The 21789-nt window shown below is 33.4% G+C and overlaps 1 protein-coding gene across 1 annotated transcript in view; it reads right to left on the bottom strand.

The window, feature by feature from the left end:
* Window positions 1–6452: 6452 nt before the first annotated feature.
* Window positions 6453–21789, bottom strand: part of LOC134707926 (uncharacterized) — a 34426-nt gene continuing 19089 nt past the window's right edge. The window contains exons 10-16 of the mRNA XM_063568096.1: window positions 21149–21605; window positions 20768–20856; window positions 15875–15914; window positions 12582–12709; window positions 11703–11832; window positions 10679–10806; window positions 6453–7185 (exon numbers count right to left, since the gene is read on the bottom strand). Coding sequence (XP_063424166.1) covers window positions 6889–7185; window positions 10679–10806; window positions 11703–11832; window positions 12582–12709; window positions 15875–15914; window positions 20768–20856; window positions 21149–21605 — 1269 coding nt within the window. The 3' untranslated portion in view covers window positions 6453–6888. The remainder of the gene's footprint in view (window positions 7186–10678; window positions 10807–11702; window positions 11833–12581; window positions 12710–15874; window positions 15915–20767; window positions 20857–21148; window positions 21606–21789) is intronic.

Raw genomic sequence — 21789 nt, 5'->3', positions numbered from 1 at the left:
CAGACAGTTCATGACAAAATTGTGTTTAGGTGATTGTGATGTGTTTGTACATCTGACTTTACTGAACATTCTTGCTGCTTACAATTATCTCTATCTATAATGAACTTGTCCGTGTAGTTTCATTGGAAAATGTTAGTAAAAAATTACAAATTTTATGAAAATTGTTAAAAATTGATCATAAAGGACAATAACTTCTTAGGGGGTCAATTGACCATTTTGGTCATTTTGACTTATTTTTGAGTCTTAAACTGCTGTACATTATTGCTGTTTACAGTTTATCTCTATCTATAATAATATTCGAGATAATAACAAAAAATTTCCTTAAAATTACCAATTTAGGGGTAGCAACCTAACAACGAGTTGTCCGATTCATCTAAAAATTTCAGGGCAGATAGATCTTGACCAGATAAACAATTTTACCCCATGTCAGATTTGCTCTAAATGCTTTGGTTTCTTAGTTATAAGACAAAAACTGCATTTTACCCCTATGTTCTATTTTTAGTTAAGCAGCCATCTTGGTTGGTTTGCCCTGTCACAGAACACAATTTTTAAACTAGACAGACTAATAATGATTCTGGCTATGTTTGGTAAAATTTGGCCCAGTAGTTGCAGAGGAGAAGATTTTTGTAAAAGTTAATTAAGATTAACGAAAAATGGTTAAAAATTGACTATAAAGGGCAATAACTCCTAAAGGTGTCAACTGACCATTTTGGTCCTGTTGACTTATTTGTAAATCTTACTGTGCTGAACATTTTCGCTGTTTACAGTTTATCTCTATCCATAATAATGTTCAAGATAATATCCAAAAACAGCAAAATTTCCTAAAAATTACCAATTCAGGGGCAGCAACCCAACAATGGGTTGTCCCATTCATCTTAAAATTTCAGGGCAGATAGATTTTGACCAGATAAACAATTTGACTCCTTGTCAGATTTGCTCTAAATGCTTTGGTTTTTGAGCTATAAGCCAAAAACTGCATTTTACCCCTATGTTCTATTTTTAGCCATGGCAGCTATCTTGGTTGGTTGGCCGGGTCAAAAAACACAATCTTTAAATTTGATACCCTAAAGATGATTGTTGCCAAGTTTGGATTAATTTGACCCGGTAGTTTCAGAGGAGAAGATTTTTGTAAAAGATCATGGAGATTTACGAAAAATGGTTAAAAATTGACTATAAAGGGCAATAACTCCTAAGGTGGTCAACTGACCATTTTGATCATGTTGACTCATTTGTAAATCTTACTTTGCTGAACATTATTGCTGTTTACAGTTTATCTCCATCTATAATAATATTCAAGATAACCAAAAACGGTAAAATTTCCTTAAAATTACCAATTCAGGGGCAGCAACCCAACAACAGGTTGTCGGATTCATATGAAAATTTCAGGGCAGATAGATCTTGACCTGATAAACAATTTTTCTCCATTTCAGATTTGCTCTAAATGCTTTGGTTTTTGAGTAATAAGCCAAAAACTGCATTTTACCCCTATGTTCTATTTTTAGCCATTGCGGCCATCTTGAATGATTGGCCGGGTAAAAAAACACAAATTTTAAACTAGATACCCCAAAGATGATTGTGGCCAAGTTTGGATTAATTTGGCCCAGTAGTTTCAGAGGAGAAGATTTTTGTAAAAGTTAACGCCGGACGACAGATGACGGACGATAAGTGATGGGAAAAGCTCACTTGGCCCTTCTGGCCTGGTGAGCTAAAAACCTGATAACAAATTGTTCAAATAAGGCCTTTGTAGATAGTAGAATTAATTACTTTTAGAGTGTCAAAAATTTGGATGAAATACTTGATAAATTGGTGATTTTGAATCTGTTAAAAGTTTTGATTTTTCTAACTTAGCAAAATTTTCAAAGTCTATAGACCATGACTAAGCGGGAGGATCAAATAATCTCCATGGAAATGAGATATGCCAATGCTTATACAACTGCATACCAAATATCATTGACCTACTACTAGTGGTTCCCCATAAATTGGCCTAATCACAAACTAATACATGTAATAGACCTTGACTGAGGGGGAGGGGCCAAATAATCCCCATGGTAATGAGATGTGACAATGCTAATACAACTGCATACCAAATATCAATGACCTACCACTAGTGGTTCACCATGAAATAGACCTAATCACAAACTAATACATTTTTGACGCCACCGCCACAGGAAACAGCATACCTATGTCTGGCTTTTTGACTCCTTCAAGGCGAGACAAAAAAATCAGCAGACCCATCGAAACAACATCTGATACACAAATTTAATAATACTTTTAGATATTTGGATGATATTTTGGCTCTCAATAATGATGACTTCAGTATGTATACTAAAGAAATTTATCCTGCTGAACTTACTTTAAATAAAGCTAATACTAACAATGACCACTGCCCTTTCCTCGATCTTGATATCTATATCATTAACGGAAAGCTTAAATACAATCAAAGAGCTGATAGCTCTGAAGTGGAAGAAGGTGAATAAAAAGTAACTTGAATTACCATAAAAGCAGCCCCACGTACCCAGGCTGCTTTGTTCCATTATTGTTAAAATGTATTTTTTTCTTCAAACAAGAAAAGGTCATAAGTACATGGATTTCCCATCCGTACAATCATTTTCTATGTTCAGTTGACTATGAAAATTAGGTAAAATCTTTAATTTGGCAGTAAAATTAAGAAGATCATATCAAGAGGAACACATGTGTACTAAGTTTCAAGTTGATTGGATTTCAACTTCATCAAAAACTACCTTGACCATAAACTATATAACCAGAAGCAGGACGGACGGACAGACTAGAAAACATATTGCCCATAAATGGAGCATAAAAATAGTAAGACTTGTTACATACCCGCCATCTTTTGAAAGTTCCCATATGGGTTTTTACTGCACAACAACAATTTTAAAGGTTACAATCTGGATTGTCTAGAAAAAGTGTCATATTTGTATGATGAACTTACATGCCTTTTCCTTAAGTCTGTTTGCATGATTTTATTTATATATTAAATCGGTAGAAAAAATATACATGAAGCTAGCAGACCAGGGTTTATTTTTCCAGATTAAGAATATTAGATGCTTGTTGAAATTTCCAATTTTGAATAATGCACAAAGATCGATGGACCTTTAACAGGTTGGGAACAACACTCCAAATGAGGGTAACCTAACTGGAAGATCATCACAACCCACTGTAAAAAATGAGCACAAAAAAAGTCATTTATATTCATATTATTTGATGAAACTTTTCCCCAAGAACTATGCATCTATTAAGTACTGAATGGTCAAAACATCATGTTTTTTTATCGACATAAATTTTGTCGTAAATGTAACCAAATGATGTAGAAATTGTGTTTTTTCTTCAAATTTCCATCAAATTGTAATGTTTATAGTTCCCTTATTGCCTCTCTATTTGAATAAAATAAAATAATAAGAAGAATCTGTTTCTTGTTTTGTTTTTGACAAATGGTTGTTCACTGCTTGCAAATGAATCATTATATTTATATATCTTATCTGAATATATTTTTGTTCATGTCTCCATCTCCTTATCATTTGTAAATGTTTAGACAAATAAGAAAGAAATAAGCTCCACATGTATATTTGCAACATCGTAAATTAATTAAAAAAATAACATACACTAACACTAGTACTGCATGGATTTTAAACATTATGAAAGTCATATTTGTAGAAAGCTTAAAAAGACTTAAAAACAGTCTAAAATGTCTTGCTATTTCTTAGTTTACACAATAAAATATAATATATACTAACATTTACAAATTTAAATTTCAAGATTTTACTAGTAATTATAAGTACTAGTTTTTTTTATCTTTATTATTTTAATTATAAGTACTAGTCCTTTTATTAGTTTATGTTGTCTTCCAATCAGTAAGAAACAAATTTATCATATAAACTTTAATGTAATCCTTGAAAGGAGGTATAGATTGCTAAAATAATTTATAAATTTTAATTTTTTTATTTGTCCAAAATCATTTAAATTCATTTAATCAACATCATTTTATGATTATTTGATTAAAATATTAATCATTTATAGTCTTTTTACAATTTACATTTTTAAAAGCAAAATAACTGAAAACAGGCTAAAACAAAGGGAAGTAACAAAAAAGTATTTCAATATTCCCAATACACATCGTTTTGATAACACAACGGCAGTTAGCCGGAGGTAAATATCGTTGATTACCAGTATGTTTGACACCCAAGCTGTCAAGTGAAGCCATATAATTATACATCTTCTTTGATGTTCAGGTAAAATTTAACACAGGTGTCAATTACACCCGTACAGTAGTAAGAAATGATCAAATATGGCGTCTGAAAATTTTCATTCATGAAATATTTCATACACGGGAGTTTTTTCTCCTAAACGGGAGGACGGGAGGAGATCCCTGAAAACGGTAATTTTTTTTTACCGCCGGGAGGTTCATATGTATGTTACGAAGGGCATCTAATTCACATGACAAAGGAAAACCATGAATATAGACAACACTTTATATATCCTTTTTATTTATATAAAAACAAAATCTTGTTGTCAGCAGGATTGCAAATTCGTAACTTCAAGGGCGAACTTGAAAACAGGGCGAGTTGTCCCGATACCAAATTCACGCATGCGTAATACAAATATCTACAGTTAAAACATCCTGTTACAAGTAAACAAATAACGTTCATGTGGATGAGATGAAATCTAATAATTTACATCAATAAAAGGGTCATATTTACGATAGTAATTGTTTTACAATCATAATTTACAAATTAAATGATTCAGATGCCTAATCATGTGTAAAAATCGGGGTCAGGAATCTAAGTTGTTTTGAAATTGTAATACACGAAATGAATGCGGCATACGGAGACTCAATGCCAAGGGTCGGCCCCTTAAGTCTTCAGAAGACTTGACGTCTTCTTCCACTAAAAAATTATGATAAAAGAGATGATTTTTTTATTTCCTATCGTAAATTATCCTTTTTTAGATGGTGACGTTCCCATGTCACCATCTTACAGTGTTTATATATCTTGTGTATGTAACATTGTTTTAGATTTCAGCAAGATAAATTTATGTACTACTGAAAAATAATTACACCAGGGTTTTGGATATCACAAACATTTACTAAATTTTATCATTGATAAAAGGAGATCATACAAAAATATAACTCAACATACAGGCATCTTGTACAGTAGTTGTCGTTTGTTTATGTAATATATACGTGTTTCTCGTTTCTCGTTTTGTTTATATAGATTAGACCGTTGGTTTTCCCGTTTGAATGGTTTTACACTAGTAATTTTGGGGCCCTTTATAGCTTGTTGTTCGGTGTGAGCCAAGGCTCCGTGTTGAAGGCCGTTCTTTAACCTATAATGGTTTAATTTTTAAATTGTTATTTGGATGGAGAGTTGTCTCATTGGCACTCACACCACACATCTTCCTATATCTATCTTATTCCTTCAGATATTTCACATCCACTCTTTTATGGTAATATTCTTTACAAAGCACATGACATTGAATATGTTCTTCTCATATATTTTTTGATGGTATAATACTAAACCTAAAGGGAGGGACTGTGCCTGATATTCATATGATGAAGACATAATCTTTCAATCAGTTTAATCCAGGTCTGAAGCTAGCAAGTCAATAACTGCTAGCAGTCTGTTGCTATTTATGTATTATAGCCACTTTGTTTATTTGCTTTTGTTACCTCTTCTGACATCGGCATTGGACTTCTTTTGAATTGAATTTTACTGTGCCTATTGTTATGCGTTTACTTTTCTACATTGGCTAGAGGTATAGGGGGAGGGGGAGTTTAAACATATATATTTATAGTGGATTTGGAAACAAGTTTTGCAACTTGTATTAATCCCTATCCACTTTGCGGGTGAGAGTGCAGCCTTGTACCGGCATTAGCCTACTCTTTTTCGAAATGTACAAGGGTGTCTTTAATGTGCAAGAGATATGGCTCTCTCGTAACACGGGTCAGCCATTTATCGTCCCCTTCCGACAGACTATCATCGCTTCCCTCAAGACCATACTTGCAAATGGTGTCGAGGGAGAGCCGAAAATTGAGTTCCTGAAATTTTCATCCCAAATGGGAATCGAACCAGGAACCTTTGTGTTAGTAGTCCGATGCACTAACCACTACACTACAGCTCTCTAGGGGGAGGGTTGAGATATCAAAACACATGTTTAACACCATCGCAAGTCAGGAGCCTCTGGTCTTTGATAGTCTTGTATGATTTTTAATTTTAGTTTCTTGTGTATAATTCAGAGTTTAGTATGACGTCCATTATCACTGAACTGGTATAGATATTTGTTTAGGGGCCAGCTGAAAGACGCCTCCGGGTGCGGGAGTTTCTCGCTGCATTGAAGACCTAATGGTAACCTCCTCCAGTTGGCTGTTCTATGGTCAGGTTGTTGTCTCTTTGACACATTCCCCATTTCAATTCTCAATTTTATTATAACAACAACACTTTATGGACTACTGCAAAGATTTATTAATTGACATGTTTCAGTGTCTAGGGCACAGTCATAAGGATAAAAACAATACATAAAATCATGCTGAAGTACAAAATCTATAAAAACTCAAACGTCACTATGTTACTATGGTAAGTTATGTTATAAATAGAAACTGAAAGTGAAAGTTTATTGTAAGTATGTATCTATAAAAAGAAATTAAAATGTTTGTTTAATTATTCTGCTAAGATGTGTTTGTCCTTTTACACAGTGGAACAAATTATACAATAGTTGTCAGCCTGTGTATAGGTTTTGTGTTCATTTAACTTTCTTCCCAAAAATAGACGACATTTTACTAGCAATTCCGTACCATTTTGACTGGCTTCCCTTGGCCAGAGCCTGAGAGGTACAGCTGCGTCAGGAATGCTGTAAAATTATTAATTATTTTTATTTTCAATCATACAGATTTTTCAAAATATCTTTCAACTTTTTATTAACCATTGATCGGGTGTCTTTATTTTTAATGAAATGAACACAATCAGCTATATTTTGAATGAGAACTCTTTTCTCTTCCGAGTCGAAGAACATATGTTCCATGCTGCAGACAATGTCTAGTAATAAAACGTTGCAAGGATCTGAATCAGAATCATCCATCCACCATATTCCTCTGACAACATGAGAGAAAACCTCTGACAACAAAAATCCTTTTTCTTCATCTTCTCCTTCATCATCTATATCAAGAATGTATTCCTAAAAGAAAAAGAAACAAGAATGTGTCCACAGTACATGGATGCCCCACTCACACTATCATTTCAGTGGCCCATTATTGGGGTAAAAATCTAATTTTGCATCACAATTAGAAAGATCATATCAAAGGGAATATGTGTACAGGAAGAACAAAAAGACACACAGACCAGAAAACATGATGCCCTTCTACTATCATAGGTGGGGCATAAAAACACCTTGCAGTTGATTTTTTTTTTAAAGCTTTTGTTATGAATACTTTGTATTGCTGAACTTATAACTGAATTTAAAACATGAATTTATATACAGCATACTCTTTACAAAAGATTCAATAATAAATATGGCACTCAATTCTTATCAAAACAAATGTCTTAAACAGGCAATAGCTCTATATACAAGTGTGAGCTACTGCACACTGATGATACCCAGGCCCTAAATTTGGTAAACAGGTAGTTGTTGAGTCATGATCTGTAAACACATCACACAGTGTAGCTGATTTGTATAAACCCTGAAATCAATCTTCAGAAATACTTGTATTGTAGTTCCTGAGAAAGATGCGAAATAAATTTTCAACTTGGCTTTCTTGTGTAAAATGATACAAGTGTTTGGTTAAAAGGAATATCTTTAGCGATGATTCTGAAAACCCATCATTCAGTAAAGCTGACTTATAATTAGGCCATTAGTTTTCTCGTTTGAATAGTTTTATGACAGAGTTAAAATGACTTTCAGATGTGTTTAGGCTTTTAATGCTAATGTTTGAGACTCAAAGAATTTATCATTAATTATGTTTTATATTATATATTCTACTTGGACTATAAGTTTATATATATCTAATTGATAATGGACATTTTACAATCAAAGTGACAATAATGCCTCAGGTCTTAATCCTTTATCCTTCTTAAATTAGAGACATTGCTAAAAGAGTTGTATTAATTATTTATCTTTCTTTATCTGGATAATAACTTGTTTATATTTGTCAACACATTATGTAATAATTGATCTTAGCTTATTGTTTAATTCTCATATATAATATATATTGTACTATATTGTAAAAGATAAGTTTGGAAGTCACAGGCTTGGTGACAAGTTCCAGTCTTGGAAATAAATTATATACTAAGTGGAATTAATCTTCTGTGTATTACTGCTAGTTTATGGTGCATGGTTATTTAGCTTTAACATTTAGTTGTGACCAAATCCTCATATCAGTCTCCTAGTTTTAGACTGTGGATTTCTTGGTTACAGTTTTACATTGTCATTTTTGGGCCTTATATAGCCAACTATTCAGTATGAGCTTTGTTGAAGGCTGTACGGTGATCTATAAATGTTAATTTCTGTGTCATTTTTGGTCTCTTGTGGAGAGAAGTCTCATTGTCAATCATACCACATCTTCTTCTTTTTATCATATTAACCCTGAAACCAATTTTTATAAATCCTTGTAAGAAGTTCCTGAGAAAGAGTGTCGAAAAATATTCATGGGATGGACAGATACAACTGACAGATGGACAGACAGAGGTTAAACAGTATATCCCCTTTTTTTAAGTATCTCACTTAAAAGTGTTTAAAACAGGCTATTTTTTCAACTTGGAATTATTTTTAATAATGTAACTTGCATAATTTCCATGTTTATTCTGTATCATTATGGTCTTAGCCATGCATAAACAAACCATTAAATTCAGTCTACCTGAATATCGTGTCATCTTGAAATCTGTAAACTAAAAAACCAATCAGGGAAGCACAGTATTTTTCCAGTAATCAAACCTGCATAAAGCAAACACCTGTCTATTCCAAATACAATCTTATTTAATGTATGACAGGAAATCTGTAACACCTAGATATCTACAGCACTTAACTTTAACCAATGATCTAAAAACATGAGGTCAAGGTCATGATTCCTGACATACACACATGTCTACCTTTATACAATCATTCCATACACCATATAGCCTTAAGTACTTGAAAAATATTTACCAATATTGACCAATGAACATGAAAATGAGGTTCAGGTCAGATGAAATCTGACAGACAGACATGTACCCATTACAATCATTCCATACACCACATGTAGTTGATTATCTGTTCATAGTATTTGAAAATGGATATAATCACTTAACTTTAACCTTGATCACAGATCAATGCAATGAAGTTGAGGTCAGATGAATGATGTCTGACAGACATACAGAAGTTGCATATATATGACATACAAGAGTGCACAGACTGAAATGTCTCGCCTTTCTTCACTAATCATTGATATTATGTTGATAGTCCTTAGTTATAAAGCTTTATTACAACTGTCACATAAACTTAACATTAACCAAGATAGCTGAACAAAGACCAATGAACCATGAAAATGAGGTCAAGGTCAGATGAACCATGCCAGGCAGACATGTACAGCTAACAATGCTTCCATACTACAAATATAGTTGACCTATTACTTATAGTTAAAGAAAAATAGACCAAAACAGAAAAACTTAACACTGCAATGAACCGTGAAATTAAGGTCATGGTCAAATAAAACGTGCGGGACTGACATATAGATCATAAAATATTTCCATACACGAAATATAATTGACCTTTGGCATATTATATTAGATATCTGAGATATGGACTTGACCACAAAAACTTTACCTTGTTCAGTGATCCATGAAATGAGGTCGAGGTCAAGTGAAAACTGTCTGATGGGCATGAGGACCTTGCAAGGTTAGCACATACCAAATATAATAATTCTATTACTTATAATAAGAGAGAATTCAACATAACAAAAAATCTGAACTTTTTTTTCAAGTGGTCACTGAACCATGAAAATGAGGTCAAGGACATTGGACATGTAAGTGACGGAAACTTCGTAACATGAGGCATCTATATACAAAGTATGAAGCATCCAGGTCTTCCAGCTTCTAAAATATAAAGCTTTTAAGAAGTTAGCTAACACCGCCGCCTGATCACTATCCCTATGTTGAGCTTTCTGCAACAAAAGTTGCAGGCTCGACAATGTATACCAAATATAGTTATCCGATTACTCATGAGAAATTCACTTGACAAAAAAAATCTCAAATATTGTTTCAAGAAGTAGCTAAACTATAAGAAAATGAGGTGAAGGACAATAGACATATGACAGACTGAAACTTGGTAACATAAGTTATTTGCATACAAGATATGAAGTATCTAGATCTTCAACCTTCTGAAATATAAAGTTTTTTTTACTAATAGTTTATATAGCCATGCAGCTGGGTAGTTATACCTATTGCTCACATACTACGACTTTTGATGCAGGTAAGACAAAAAATAATAATACATTGCATCTATATATGTAAAGTATATAAAATAATTCTTGTAAACAATCATTTGTCGCAGTAATTGGCAAGACAGAAAAAGACAGGCTGGCAAATGCTACTTCAGTGTTATAAGTAAGTTCCATTTAAATTGGTTCTGCTCCCACGGCAAGCAGGATGATGCCCACATATCTCTTAAGATTGCAACTCAATTTATTATTCATACAAACCTTAAAAAATTTCACATAGGACTTCAAATAATTATTCAGGACTACTTTATTCTGTGGTACATCTGTATACTGTAGCATTGTTGTAACTTCATAAAGCAACTGGGACTGTGTCATTGGAACGAATAGTACTGCAACAAATGGAAAGTCAAGTAAGCAGGAAAATTAATTTGATATGCAGATCAATGACATCAAGTCAGTGATTTATAAATAAAAATGAAAGGAATACAAATCTTTGGTCATAGTTTCATCCAAATAGATAACTTGTAAACCAAAGTCAAATTTATCAGGTCAGGTGAGCTAAAAGTTACCAATTCAGGTGCAGCAACCCAACAACCTGTTGTACCATTCATCTGAAAATTTCAGGGCAGATAGATCTTGAACTGATAAACAATTTTACCACATGTCAGATTTTCTCTAAATGCTTTGGTTTCAGAGTTATAAGCCAAAATCTACATTTTACCCTTATGTTCTATTTTTTGCTGTGGCGGCCATCTTGGTTGGTTGACCAGGTCACCAGACACAATTCTAAACTAGATACCCCAATGATGGTTGTGGCCACGTTTGGTTAAATTTGGCCCAGCAGAGGACAAGAATTTTGTAAAAGTTAACGATTTACGACGACAAGTGATGAGAAAAGCTCACTTGGCCCTGTGGGCAAGGTAAGCTAAAAGACAATCATCTGATGAAGTGTTTGCATTTACCTGGAATCCCTGTTTAACCTTGTACAATCTCACCGGTGACTTAGTCATGTGGAATCCTCATTTAACCTTGCACAATCTCACCAGGTGACTATTGATTAAAACGTAACCTTTCACATATGATATAGGGATTTAAACTAAAATATGCATAAGATTTCAAGATCAGCATTGATAAGATGTTTATGTGAAACTGGTCTATTAACCAAATCCAGACAATCAGATATGAGGTCATACAATTGGTTATTTAAGATTACATATGTTTTGAAGAAAAACATGTAGCTTTTCAAAGTCTGATTCTTTGTACAAATGTACTAAGTAAAACAAACCTGATGGATATCCTGGATAAACCTCTTGACCTTGAACTTTATACGTGACCTCTAAATTCTCCAAAGATAACATATTGCCAACAAAAGACAAACAGTATTCCCATAATCCATCAACCAAAGAAGGAAGTACCTAAAACATTAATCCATAAGCATGATTATTTACATTTTTGTTGAGTTTGCGATTTTGTTGCAAAAGTGAGACATGTCTATCCTTTATTTTGTCAGCGGAGTCCTGGATTACTACCAAACTTGGACAAAAGCTTATTTATGATTAAAAGCTAGTATCTAGTACTCTAGAAGAAAATGTTGTAAGAATTTATTTCCTGTTTTTCCATATTATGACTAATAAATGGACTTAAGATTTTCTTCCAGTTAACATAACATACAGTCTGAAGTTTTTAAAACATTTATTACATTCATAAACAATCCTGGATTTCTACTAAACTTGGACAGAAGCTTCTTATAATCAAAAGATTATTTTGGATAGATATTACCCCCAGTTTTGGTGCAATGTTGTGTTTTTTTTAACTTCAAAAAATATGTATTGATTGTCTGTTTGTCTTTTTCTTTATAGCCATGTCATTGTCGGTTTATTTTTTATCAATGAGTTTGAATGTCCCTCTGGTATCTTTCGGACCATTTTCAGAGGTATCAAAGAACATTTTACGTTAATATTATTTCAATGAATAGCTGATAAAAACCTGATGTATAAATTTTACAAAAATCTGTATCTGTAACAGTGCTAAAAAGACTGGACAGACACTATTTCCATTTCCCATGCAACAGGTTATAAAAAGAAATGATAGAGTTCCAATATTGCCATTAAACAAAAATTACTTGCAATTGGGAAAATATAAGCTTCCATTCTGATAAATTTACCTGTACTAAGGCCAAAACAATGCTGTGAGGGTCCAACTGAAGGTCAACTTCATCAAACAAAAGATAAATCACTTTTCTTGTTGTTTCAGTGATGGAATTCATTCTTAATATGTCCACAATATTAGTATCTGTTAATAAAACACATGTACACTTAACTAACTGGGAAAAGGCTGGTAATCACATATTCATAACACATGTACACTTAACTTACTGGGAAAAGGCTGGTAATCACATATTCATAACACATGTACACTTAACCCACTGGGAAAAGGCTGGTTATCACATATTCATAACACATGTACACCTAACTCACTGGGAAAAGGCTGGTAATCACTTTATTCATAACACATGTACACTTAACTCACTGGGAAAAGGCTGGTAATCACATATTCATAACACATGTACACTTAACTCACTTGGGAAAGGCTAGTAATAACGTATTCATAACCCATGTATACTTAACTCACTGTGAAAAGGCTGGTAATCACATATTCATAACACATGTACACTTAACCCACTGGGAAAAGGATGGTTATCACATATTCATAACACATGTACACTTAACTCACTGGGAAAAGGCTGGTAATCACTTTATTCATAACACATGTACACTTAACTCACTGGGAAAAGGCTGGTAATCACATATTCATAACACATGTACACTTAACTCACTTGGGAAAGGCTAGTAATAACGTATTCATAACCCATGTATACTTAACTCCCTGTGAAAAGGCTGGTTATCACATATTCATAACACATATACACTTAACTCACTGGCAAAAGATAATCACATATTCATAACACACATACACTTAACTCACTGGCAAAAGGTAATCACATATTCATAAAATATTTTTGAGAAGTAATCACATTATTAGAAATTAAAGAACCTTAGTGAGCACGCTCACATACCCCACGTCCCCACATTGTCATTGGAGAAATTAAATAAGTGAAAGAAAAAAAATTGTATAAGAAAAATTAATTTCTTGCCAATATGCACATCTAAATAGTATGTCCTTATTATCTACAAAATTTCATGAAATTCTGTTGTGTGGTTTGAGAGAAGTTGCGATGACAAACTGTTGCAGTAGTACATTAAAGTAAATAAGTTCAAAGGGGCGTAACTCCTAGAAAAAAATTGAATCACAATTTCCTGTACATATACACTTAACTCACTGGCAAAAGATAATCACATATTCATAACACACATACACTTAACTCACTGGCAAAAGGTAATCACATATTCATAAAATATTTTTGAGAAGTAATCACATTATTAGAAATTAAAGAACCTTAGTGAGCACGCTCACATACCCCACGTCCCCACATTGTCATTGGAGAAATTAAATAAGTGAAAGAAAAAAAATTGTATAAGAAAAATTAATTTCTTGCCAATATGCACATCTAAATAGTATGTCCTTATTATCTACAAAATTTCATGAAATTCTGTTGTGTGGTTTGAGAGAAGTTGCGATGACAAACTGTTGCAGTAGTACATTAAAGTAAATAAGTTCAAAGGGGCGTAACTCCTAGAAAAAAATTGAATCACAATTTCCTGTCGATATGCACAACTGCATAGTATGTCCTTATTATCTGAAAAGGTTTCGTGAAATTCTGTTGTGTGGTTTGAGAGAAGTTGTGATGACAAACTGTTGCAGTAGTACATATAGTAAATAAGTTCAAAGGGGCGTAACTCCTAGAAAAAAAATTGAATCGCAATTTCCCCTGGATATGCACAACTGCATAGTATGTCCTTATTATCTGAAAAGGTTTCGTGAAATTCTGTTGTGTGGTTTGAGAGAAGTTGTGATGACAAACTGTTGCAGTAGTACATATAGTAAATAAGTTCAAAGGGGCGTAACTCCTAGAAAAAAAATTGAATCGCAATTTCCCCTGGATATGCACAACTACATAGTATGTCCTTACTATCTGAAAAGGTTTCGTGAAATTCTGTTTTGTGGTTTGAGAGGAGTTGCGATGACAAACTGTTGCAGTAGTACATTAAAGCAAATAAGTTCAAAGGGGCGTAACTCCTAGAAAAAAAATTGAATCGCAATTTCCCCTGGATATGCACAACTACATAGTATGTCCTTACTATCTGAAAAGGTTTCGTGAAATTCTGTTTTGTGGTTTGAGAGGAGTTGCGATGACAAACTGTTGCAGTAGTACATTAAAGCAAATAAGTTCAAAGGGGCGTAACTCCTAGAAAAAAAATTGAATCAAAATTTCCCGTCGATATTCACAACTAACTACATAGTATGTCCTTATTATCTGAAAAGGTTTCGTAAAATTCTGTTGTGTGGTTTGAGAGGAGTTGCGATGACAAACTGTTGCAGTAGTACATTATAGTAAATAAGTTCAAAGGGGTGTAACTCCTAGAAAAAAAATTGAATCGCAATTTCCCGTCGATATGCACAACTACATAGTATGTCCTTACTATCTGAAAAAGTTTCATGAAATTCTGTTGTGTGGTTTGAGAGGAGTTGCGATGACAAGAAACAGGACTGACTCGTTGCTTGGGGTATAATAATGACATCACAGTCGATTGCATTGAGTTAGCAGGGAAAGGTAGAATACATGGTTAGCTTGCTTGTTAGCTCAACTGTGAAGTCATTATTAGGTTAGGTAAAATACCCTCTTTTAAGAGTAGACTAGTCCGACAGATAACTAACCTATTTGTCTGAAAGATTAGACAACTTCAAAAGGTTGAAGCAAGCTTACCATGGATTCTACCTTTCCCTAAACATTCAATGCAATTGGCTGTATAAATAGTATTCTAAATTAAAGAAACTTTAGTGAGAAAGTTTATATACCTAATACCTTCCAAGTAAAGGGAGCTTATAGTTAAATAAGTTGATTGACTAAGGTCTGATTCTTTTCTTTTCTGTTATACAGTACTATTTTCCATAAAATCTATTTTCTTTAGTAACAATGAACCTGACCTTAGAACTAGTGACTTCAAAATCAATTTGGTCCTCCTTTCAACCACATATCAATCTTGATGTAAGGTATTTTAATAAAACATCCTGAACCCAATTCCTGCAAACTATGGCAATTAAATTAAAATGGGGTGACCTCAAAATCAAAAGGAATCTTCATAGAATTACCTATATGTGACTATATATGTCAGAGTAAAGTTGCAATCCCAGATATAATATTTTGATTTACTACTTAACCATTTCCCTGCACAAATTTCTGCTTGAACTTGACCCTGTTTTTATTCAAAATCATTTCTTTGAACTTATTGCTATGGTGTCACAGTTATTGGTATTATTTATAGAAGGTAAACCTACCTGAAGACTGTGTCAGGTCATTGCAGATATTATCACATGCCTGAAAATATATCAATACTGTCTATCATAATCCAACATATACCACATACTGTGGATTCATTATTATTCATTGAATTCAAAGTTTTGTAGGTTTCATGCGTACAGGTGAAACATGAATTTAAATGTTCAACGAATTATTAATTTTCAATAGGCTTCATACACAGAGATTTGCAAACCAAGAAATCAAACACCATAAAAATGCAAGTTATCCTCAATCCATGAAAATTGATACCCACGAAAATAAATGAATCTACAGTATAAGAATAATAACTCTAAAGTACTAACAATTTGCGATTGTACATGTATTAGGTAACTAGAAACAAATTTAAAGTGGATAATTTTCTCATGTCAATCACACCACATCTTCTTTAATATTTTTTTTTAATTCAATCATTATTTGACACTTTTTGCATAAATAACAAGAATGTGTACAGGGCTCACACTACTTCAGAATTTTAGGGAGAAGTGACTTCTCTTTTAGAAACTGATAGGGAGAAGTGGTGAGATTTGAAAGAGAAGTGCTCATTCGTGCGATGCACTACAATGTTTGGATTTTACTTAAGTATAAACAGTCATTTGTAAATAATGTTCTTTTTATATTGTTCAATTCATATCTGAGTGTACAATTAAAGTAACATTTCAAATTAAATGTTGTTTAAATTTTACTAAGGTTCTTGTGAGAAACTACCTACTAAATATCTAGCACTAAAAACATATTATTTTTTTTTTTAAAAAGGTAAAGAAATTATAATATATCAATTACAATTTAATTAACAAGAGTGCACACAATTAAATGTCTCGCCTTCTTTACCAATCCTTGATACTATCTTGATACACCTAAATATAAAGCTTTATTGCAGCTGTCACATAAACTCAACATTAACCAAGAAAATAAAACATTGATCAATGAACCATGAAAATGAGGTCAAGGTCAGATGAACCATGCCAGGCAGACATGTACAGCTAACAATTCTTCAATACAACAAATATAGTTGACTTATTGCTAATAAATAAAGAAAAACAGACCAAAACACAAACACTTAAAACTTAGCAATGGACCGTGAAAATGAGGTCAAGGTCAAATAAAACCTGTGTAACCGACATATAGATCATAAAATATTTCCATACACCAAATATAGTTGACCTAATGCATAAAGTATTAGAAAAATAGACCAAAACTAAAAACCTAACTTTGACCACTGAACCATGAAAATGAGGTCAAGGTCAGATGACACCTGTCAGCTAGACATGTACACCTTACAGTCCTTCCATACACCGAATATACTAGACCTATTGCTTATAGTATCTGAGATATAGACTTGACCACGAAAACTTAACCTTGTTCACTGATCCAAGAAATGAGGTTGAGGTCAAGTGAAAACTGTCTGACAGGCATGAGGACCTTGCAAGGTAAGCACATCCCAAATATAGTTATCCAATTACTTATAATAAGAGAGAATTTAACATTACAAAAAAATCTCAACTTTTTTTTCATGTAGTCACTGAACCATGAAAATGAGGTCAAGGACATTGGACATGTGCCTGACGGAAAATTCGTAACATGAGGCATCTATATACAAAGTATAAAGCATCCAAGTCTTCTACCTTCTAAAATATAAAGCATTTAAGAAGTGAGCTAACACCGCCGCCGCCACCACCGGATCACTATCCCTATGTCGAGCTTTCTGCAACAAAAGTTGCAGGCTCGACAAAAACTATCTTGTGTATGAAATTCAGTGTTTCTCATCAAAAGATATATGAAGGTAAGCTGGGCCATAATATATTGATATAAGTGTAATAGTCTAAGAGTTAAAGCAACTTTACAATAGTTTACAACATTCCATATAAATTATAGGGAATTATATACACCAATCAATGATGAGCAGGCGCGTAGCTCCGTATACGCTAACACGCAGTTGCGTGCACATCGATTCGGCATGAAAAAAAATGCAAAATAAAATTTATAAATTAAATGTTTTAAGGAAACACATATATTGTCACTTTTAATTCATGAAATGTCATTAAATAACGTTATCTGGTTTCAAAATATAAGTTTAATTGGAGATCATGACAAAATCGAACAGTAACTAGCTTGTATCTTATACAACATTTGAATTTGTTATACTCAAGTCTAAGACATGTACATTTCGGAGTACATTTTGCATGGTACGGTTGATCTGTTTGGAATGAGTTGCAATTGTAACAATCGGCATTAGAGTTTATCTGAATCCTTCGATATCGTTGACAATATACCAAGGCGAAAACGAAATAGGATTGAAAAGTCTCATTATATTATGCGTTTATAGTTATCAAAGGTACCAGGATTATAATTTAGTACGCCAGACGCGCGTTTCGTCTACATAAGACTCATCAGTGACGCTCATATCGAAGTAGTTACAAACCAAACACATATAAAGTTGAAGATATACAAGATGATAATGGAACTGGAAAGTGGGGTCGCGTCTGGTTTTATCAGAAAATCGCTTCTTTGCGCCGTATCTGCTCCCTCGTGTAACAGTTGTAGGAATTTCCAATGAATGTCATTTTTGCAGGACCAGTAAATTTTAAGCGGGACCAGTAGATTTTAAGTCCACTGGTCCGGCTGGCCAGTTCAATAAAAAGCTTAAATTCGACCCCTACTAAGAAATATAACAAACGACCAAATCTCAACATTGTCTTCAGACATACGAAACTGACCTGGCATGTAATTTTGACAGATTCAATTGGGAGGTCGCTCGATGGCGAACACGTACGATGGTTTATAACATTTCTCGAGTGCTACCATGGAGATATATCAGTGTACTAAGTCTGTTGAAAAAAAAATACGATCAACAATGAAAAACGACAGGTTATCATCGCTAGCATTACTGCATATTCATCGGAATTTCAGTGTGAATATCGACAAAGTTGTATTGAGAATAGATACTAGTATAGGAAGATGTGGTGTGAGTGCCAATGAGACAACTCTCCATCCAAAAAACAATTTGTAAAAGTAAACCATTATAGGTCAAAGTACAGCCTTTAACACGGAGCCTTGGCTCACCCCGAACAACAAGCTACAAAGGGCCTCAAAATTACGAGATTGAAACCATTCAAGCGAGAAAACCAACGGTCTACTCTATAGTCTTTACAAAAAACGAGAAACTGAGGAGTTCGTTTCTGCCTCGACCCGAAGAGCAGATTTTGTACAATTTTGAGTAAATTCTATATCAAAAAATGTGTAGTTCATGTATTCAATTAACCATGAATCGACTTAATCTATTCATAAGAATTGTTTATAGTTTTTCTTTCATAAATTGTTTATAAGACCTATCTACAAGTAGCTACTCTTTTAACCGTCCTATGACCGAAAACCGAGAAAGAAAATAAATGTGCATAAAAGGGTCCCAAAATTGTTTTCGCCTCGCTCCGCTCGCCAGTACTTGCTTACACAACATTTCTTTCTAGCTACGGCCCTGATGAGTTTATTTAGATGTAACCAAAAAGTCTTTTAATGCGTGTTAAATTCGTAATTTGTCCTTTTGGGAACAATATTCATCTGTCAGCTGTTCCATCTATGCGTCCGTAGTAATTTTTGTAAAAATACGGATTTCGGTCATAGCTGATCCATTTCCGATCCGTAGTTTAGAAATCGGTCAATGGCGGACAATGCAAGAAAATTTACAAAAATAAACGATGTTTGACAAGTTATTTGGAAAGGATCATGAAGTTTTTAATGCAATAAATGGATTGAACATTTACTGGAGGCAACTTTTATCACGTTTAAATGATGTAACAAACTTATTTTGCAGCCGAAAGTTAGGTTGATGTACGTTTTCGAGTAACAAATGAGTAACAAGCACCGGAACTTACAGAAGTGCACCAAGTGATAAAAAGTTGTATTTTTTATTAAATAACTTGCTACACTTTGCAAAAACAATGCTTCAACGTCTTTTCTTAAGATAATGAATCGTTTATGTCTGAATTTCTTTAAATTATCAATAAAAAGTTGATGTTTCATCAACTTGGTAAAAATTGAAAATGTCCGATGACGGAAGCGACTGAAAGCGAGTATCGTAAACAACAGGGTGACTTGTTTTCACTTTTGGGGGTCGGGAAAAGTGAAGTGACGGTCGGGAAAGCGACTTCTTCGCCCAAGTTGCCTGGTAGCATGAGCTCTGTGTGTAGTACATGGATTCCTGACTCGCACTTTCATTTTCTATGTTCAGTGGACCATGAAATTGGGGGTCAAAATTTCAATTTGTCATTGAATTAGAACATGTGTACTAAGTTTAAAGTTGATTGGACTTTAACTTCTGCAAAAACTACCTTGACCAAAAACTTTAATCTGAAGCTGGACAGACACATAGAAGGAAAAACATCATGTCTCAAAAATATTTGAAATACCATAACAATGACCAAATGGTTTACTTTTATAAATTGTGACTTGGATGGGGAGTTGTCCCATTGGCACTCATACCTCATCTTCCTGTAGCTATACAAAATTAAGTACATTATTATTTGTTGGATACCAATTTTCATGGATTTCCTGGGTACAGGTCAACCACGAAATTAAAAGTTCCCTGAATGACAAATTTTCTACAGGCTTGTATTAAGACCTTGGTAAAACCACGCAATTAAATATCCATAAACATACAAGTTTTCCTTTATCCATGAAATTTGTTACTCACTAATATAAATGAATCTACAATATCCTTCAAAATACAAATGTTCCCTTCACATAAAAGTCAAAGGTTTTTACCTCATCCAGTTTGAATGTCAAATCAGCATCATGTTCACTTTTAATTCTTTTTATTAATCCCAACACTCCTAGTAAACAAAATCCCCCCCTTTTTTTTGAAATTGATACAATACCTTTTTCAATTTTTCTGGTGCTATGTATCCAAGTATCAGCAACTGAACAGTAAAATCTAAACTGGTCATTTCTTTTTCCAACCATTCCCCTGCAATTAGAAAATGATAAATATTACCAAAATTCTGAATAACAATGTATAACAATATAACAATATTTCGTTGTTAAATTCTAATATTTAAAACAATGCAAATGTAAGGTAGAAGTCTGAGTCAGCCTTTTCCTGCAATTTTTTAAAACTCAAATATCTCCAAAAGGAGCTCCATGACTGAATTGTTTTCAGTTTCAAAATGACCAATTTTAACACCTGTATTTCCAGACGGGATTCTAATTACGGTACACAGAAGATGCAGATAGGGATTAAGGCAGAGATAATAAATTACCTTGAATGCTTAAAAATTCTTCTGCAATGTAGTTTCTGTAGTCCAGATGAAACCAGAAAGTATGTAAATTTTCCTTTATTTTTAGTTTCTGACTAGCCATCAATTCATTTCTATCACTCAATTCTATACATTCATGTGCTAGCTGACAAAGACAAAGAAATACAGCTGGAAAATTAACTTTCTTGAAGATTTTTCTAGTGTAATTCTTTTCTTGTTCTTCTTTCAATCTATCTACTTTGAAGAGTGTCCTAATGGAACTCTTTTCTGGTTCTTCTTTCAATTCATTCATTTTGGGAATGGCTTCAACCACCTTAATGAACATCTCTAAGGCAAAACATGCTGTCACTGGTGATGAATTGGCATACAAATTATCCACATTTATGTAGGGCAAGACACTGGTTTCCAGGAACTGCACTGGATCAAGCAGGGAACCAGAATCATTAAGGTACTCCTCTGGCTGAAATTAATCATATCAAAGTCATAAGTTGTATGATAATTATTCCAGTCACCTCACAAATAATAATTTACATGCAACTAACACAATTTGTTTTTTTTTAATTTTTTCCAGTACAATATTAAACCTTTATCATATTCAGTCTTAGATTTTTACGAAATAAAAAGCAAAATGCCAGAGTTTTTAT

This window comes from Mytilus trossulus, chromosome 2 (assembly GCF_036588685.1).
Source record: "Mytilus trossulus isolate FHL-02 chromosome 2, PNRI_Mtr1.1.1.hap1, whole genome shotgun sequence".
NCBI lineage: Eukaryota > Metazoa > Mollusca > Bivalvia > Mytilida > Mytilidae > Mytilus > Mytilus trossulus.
This window is presented reverse-complemented; position numbering and strand designations above follow the sequence as displayed.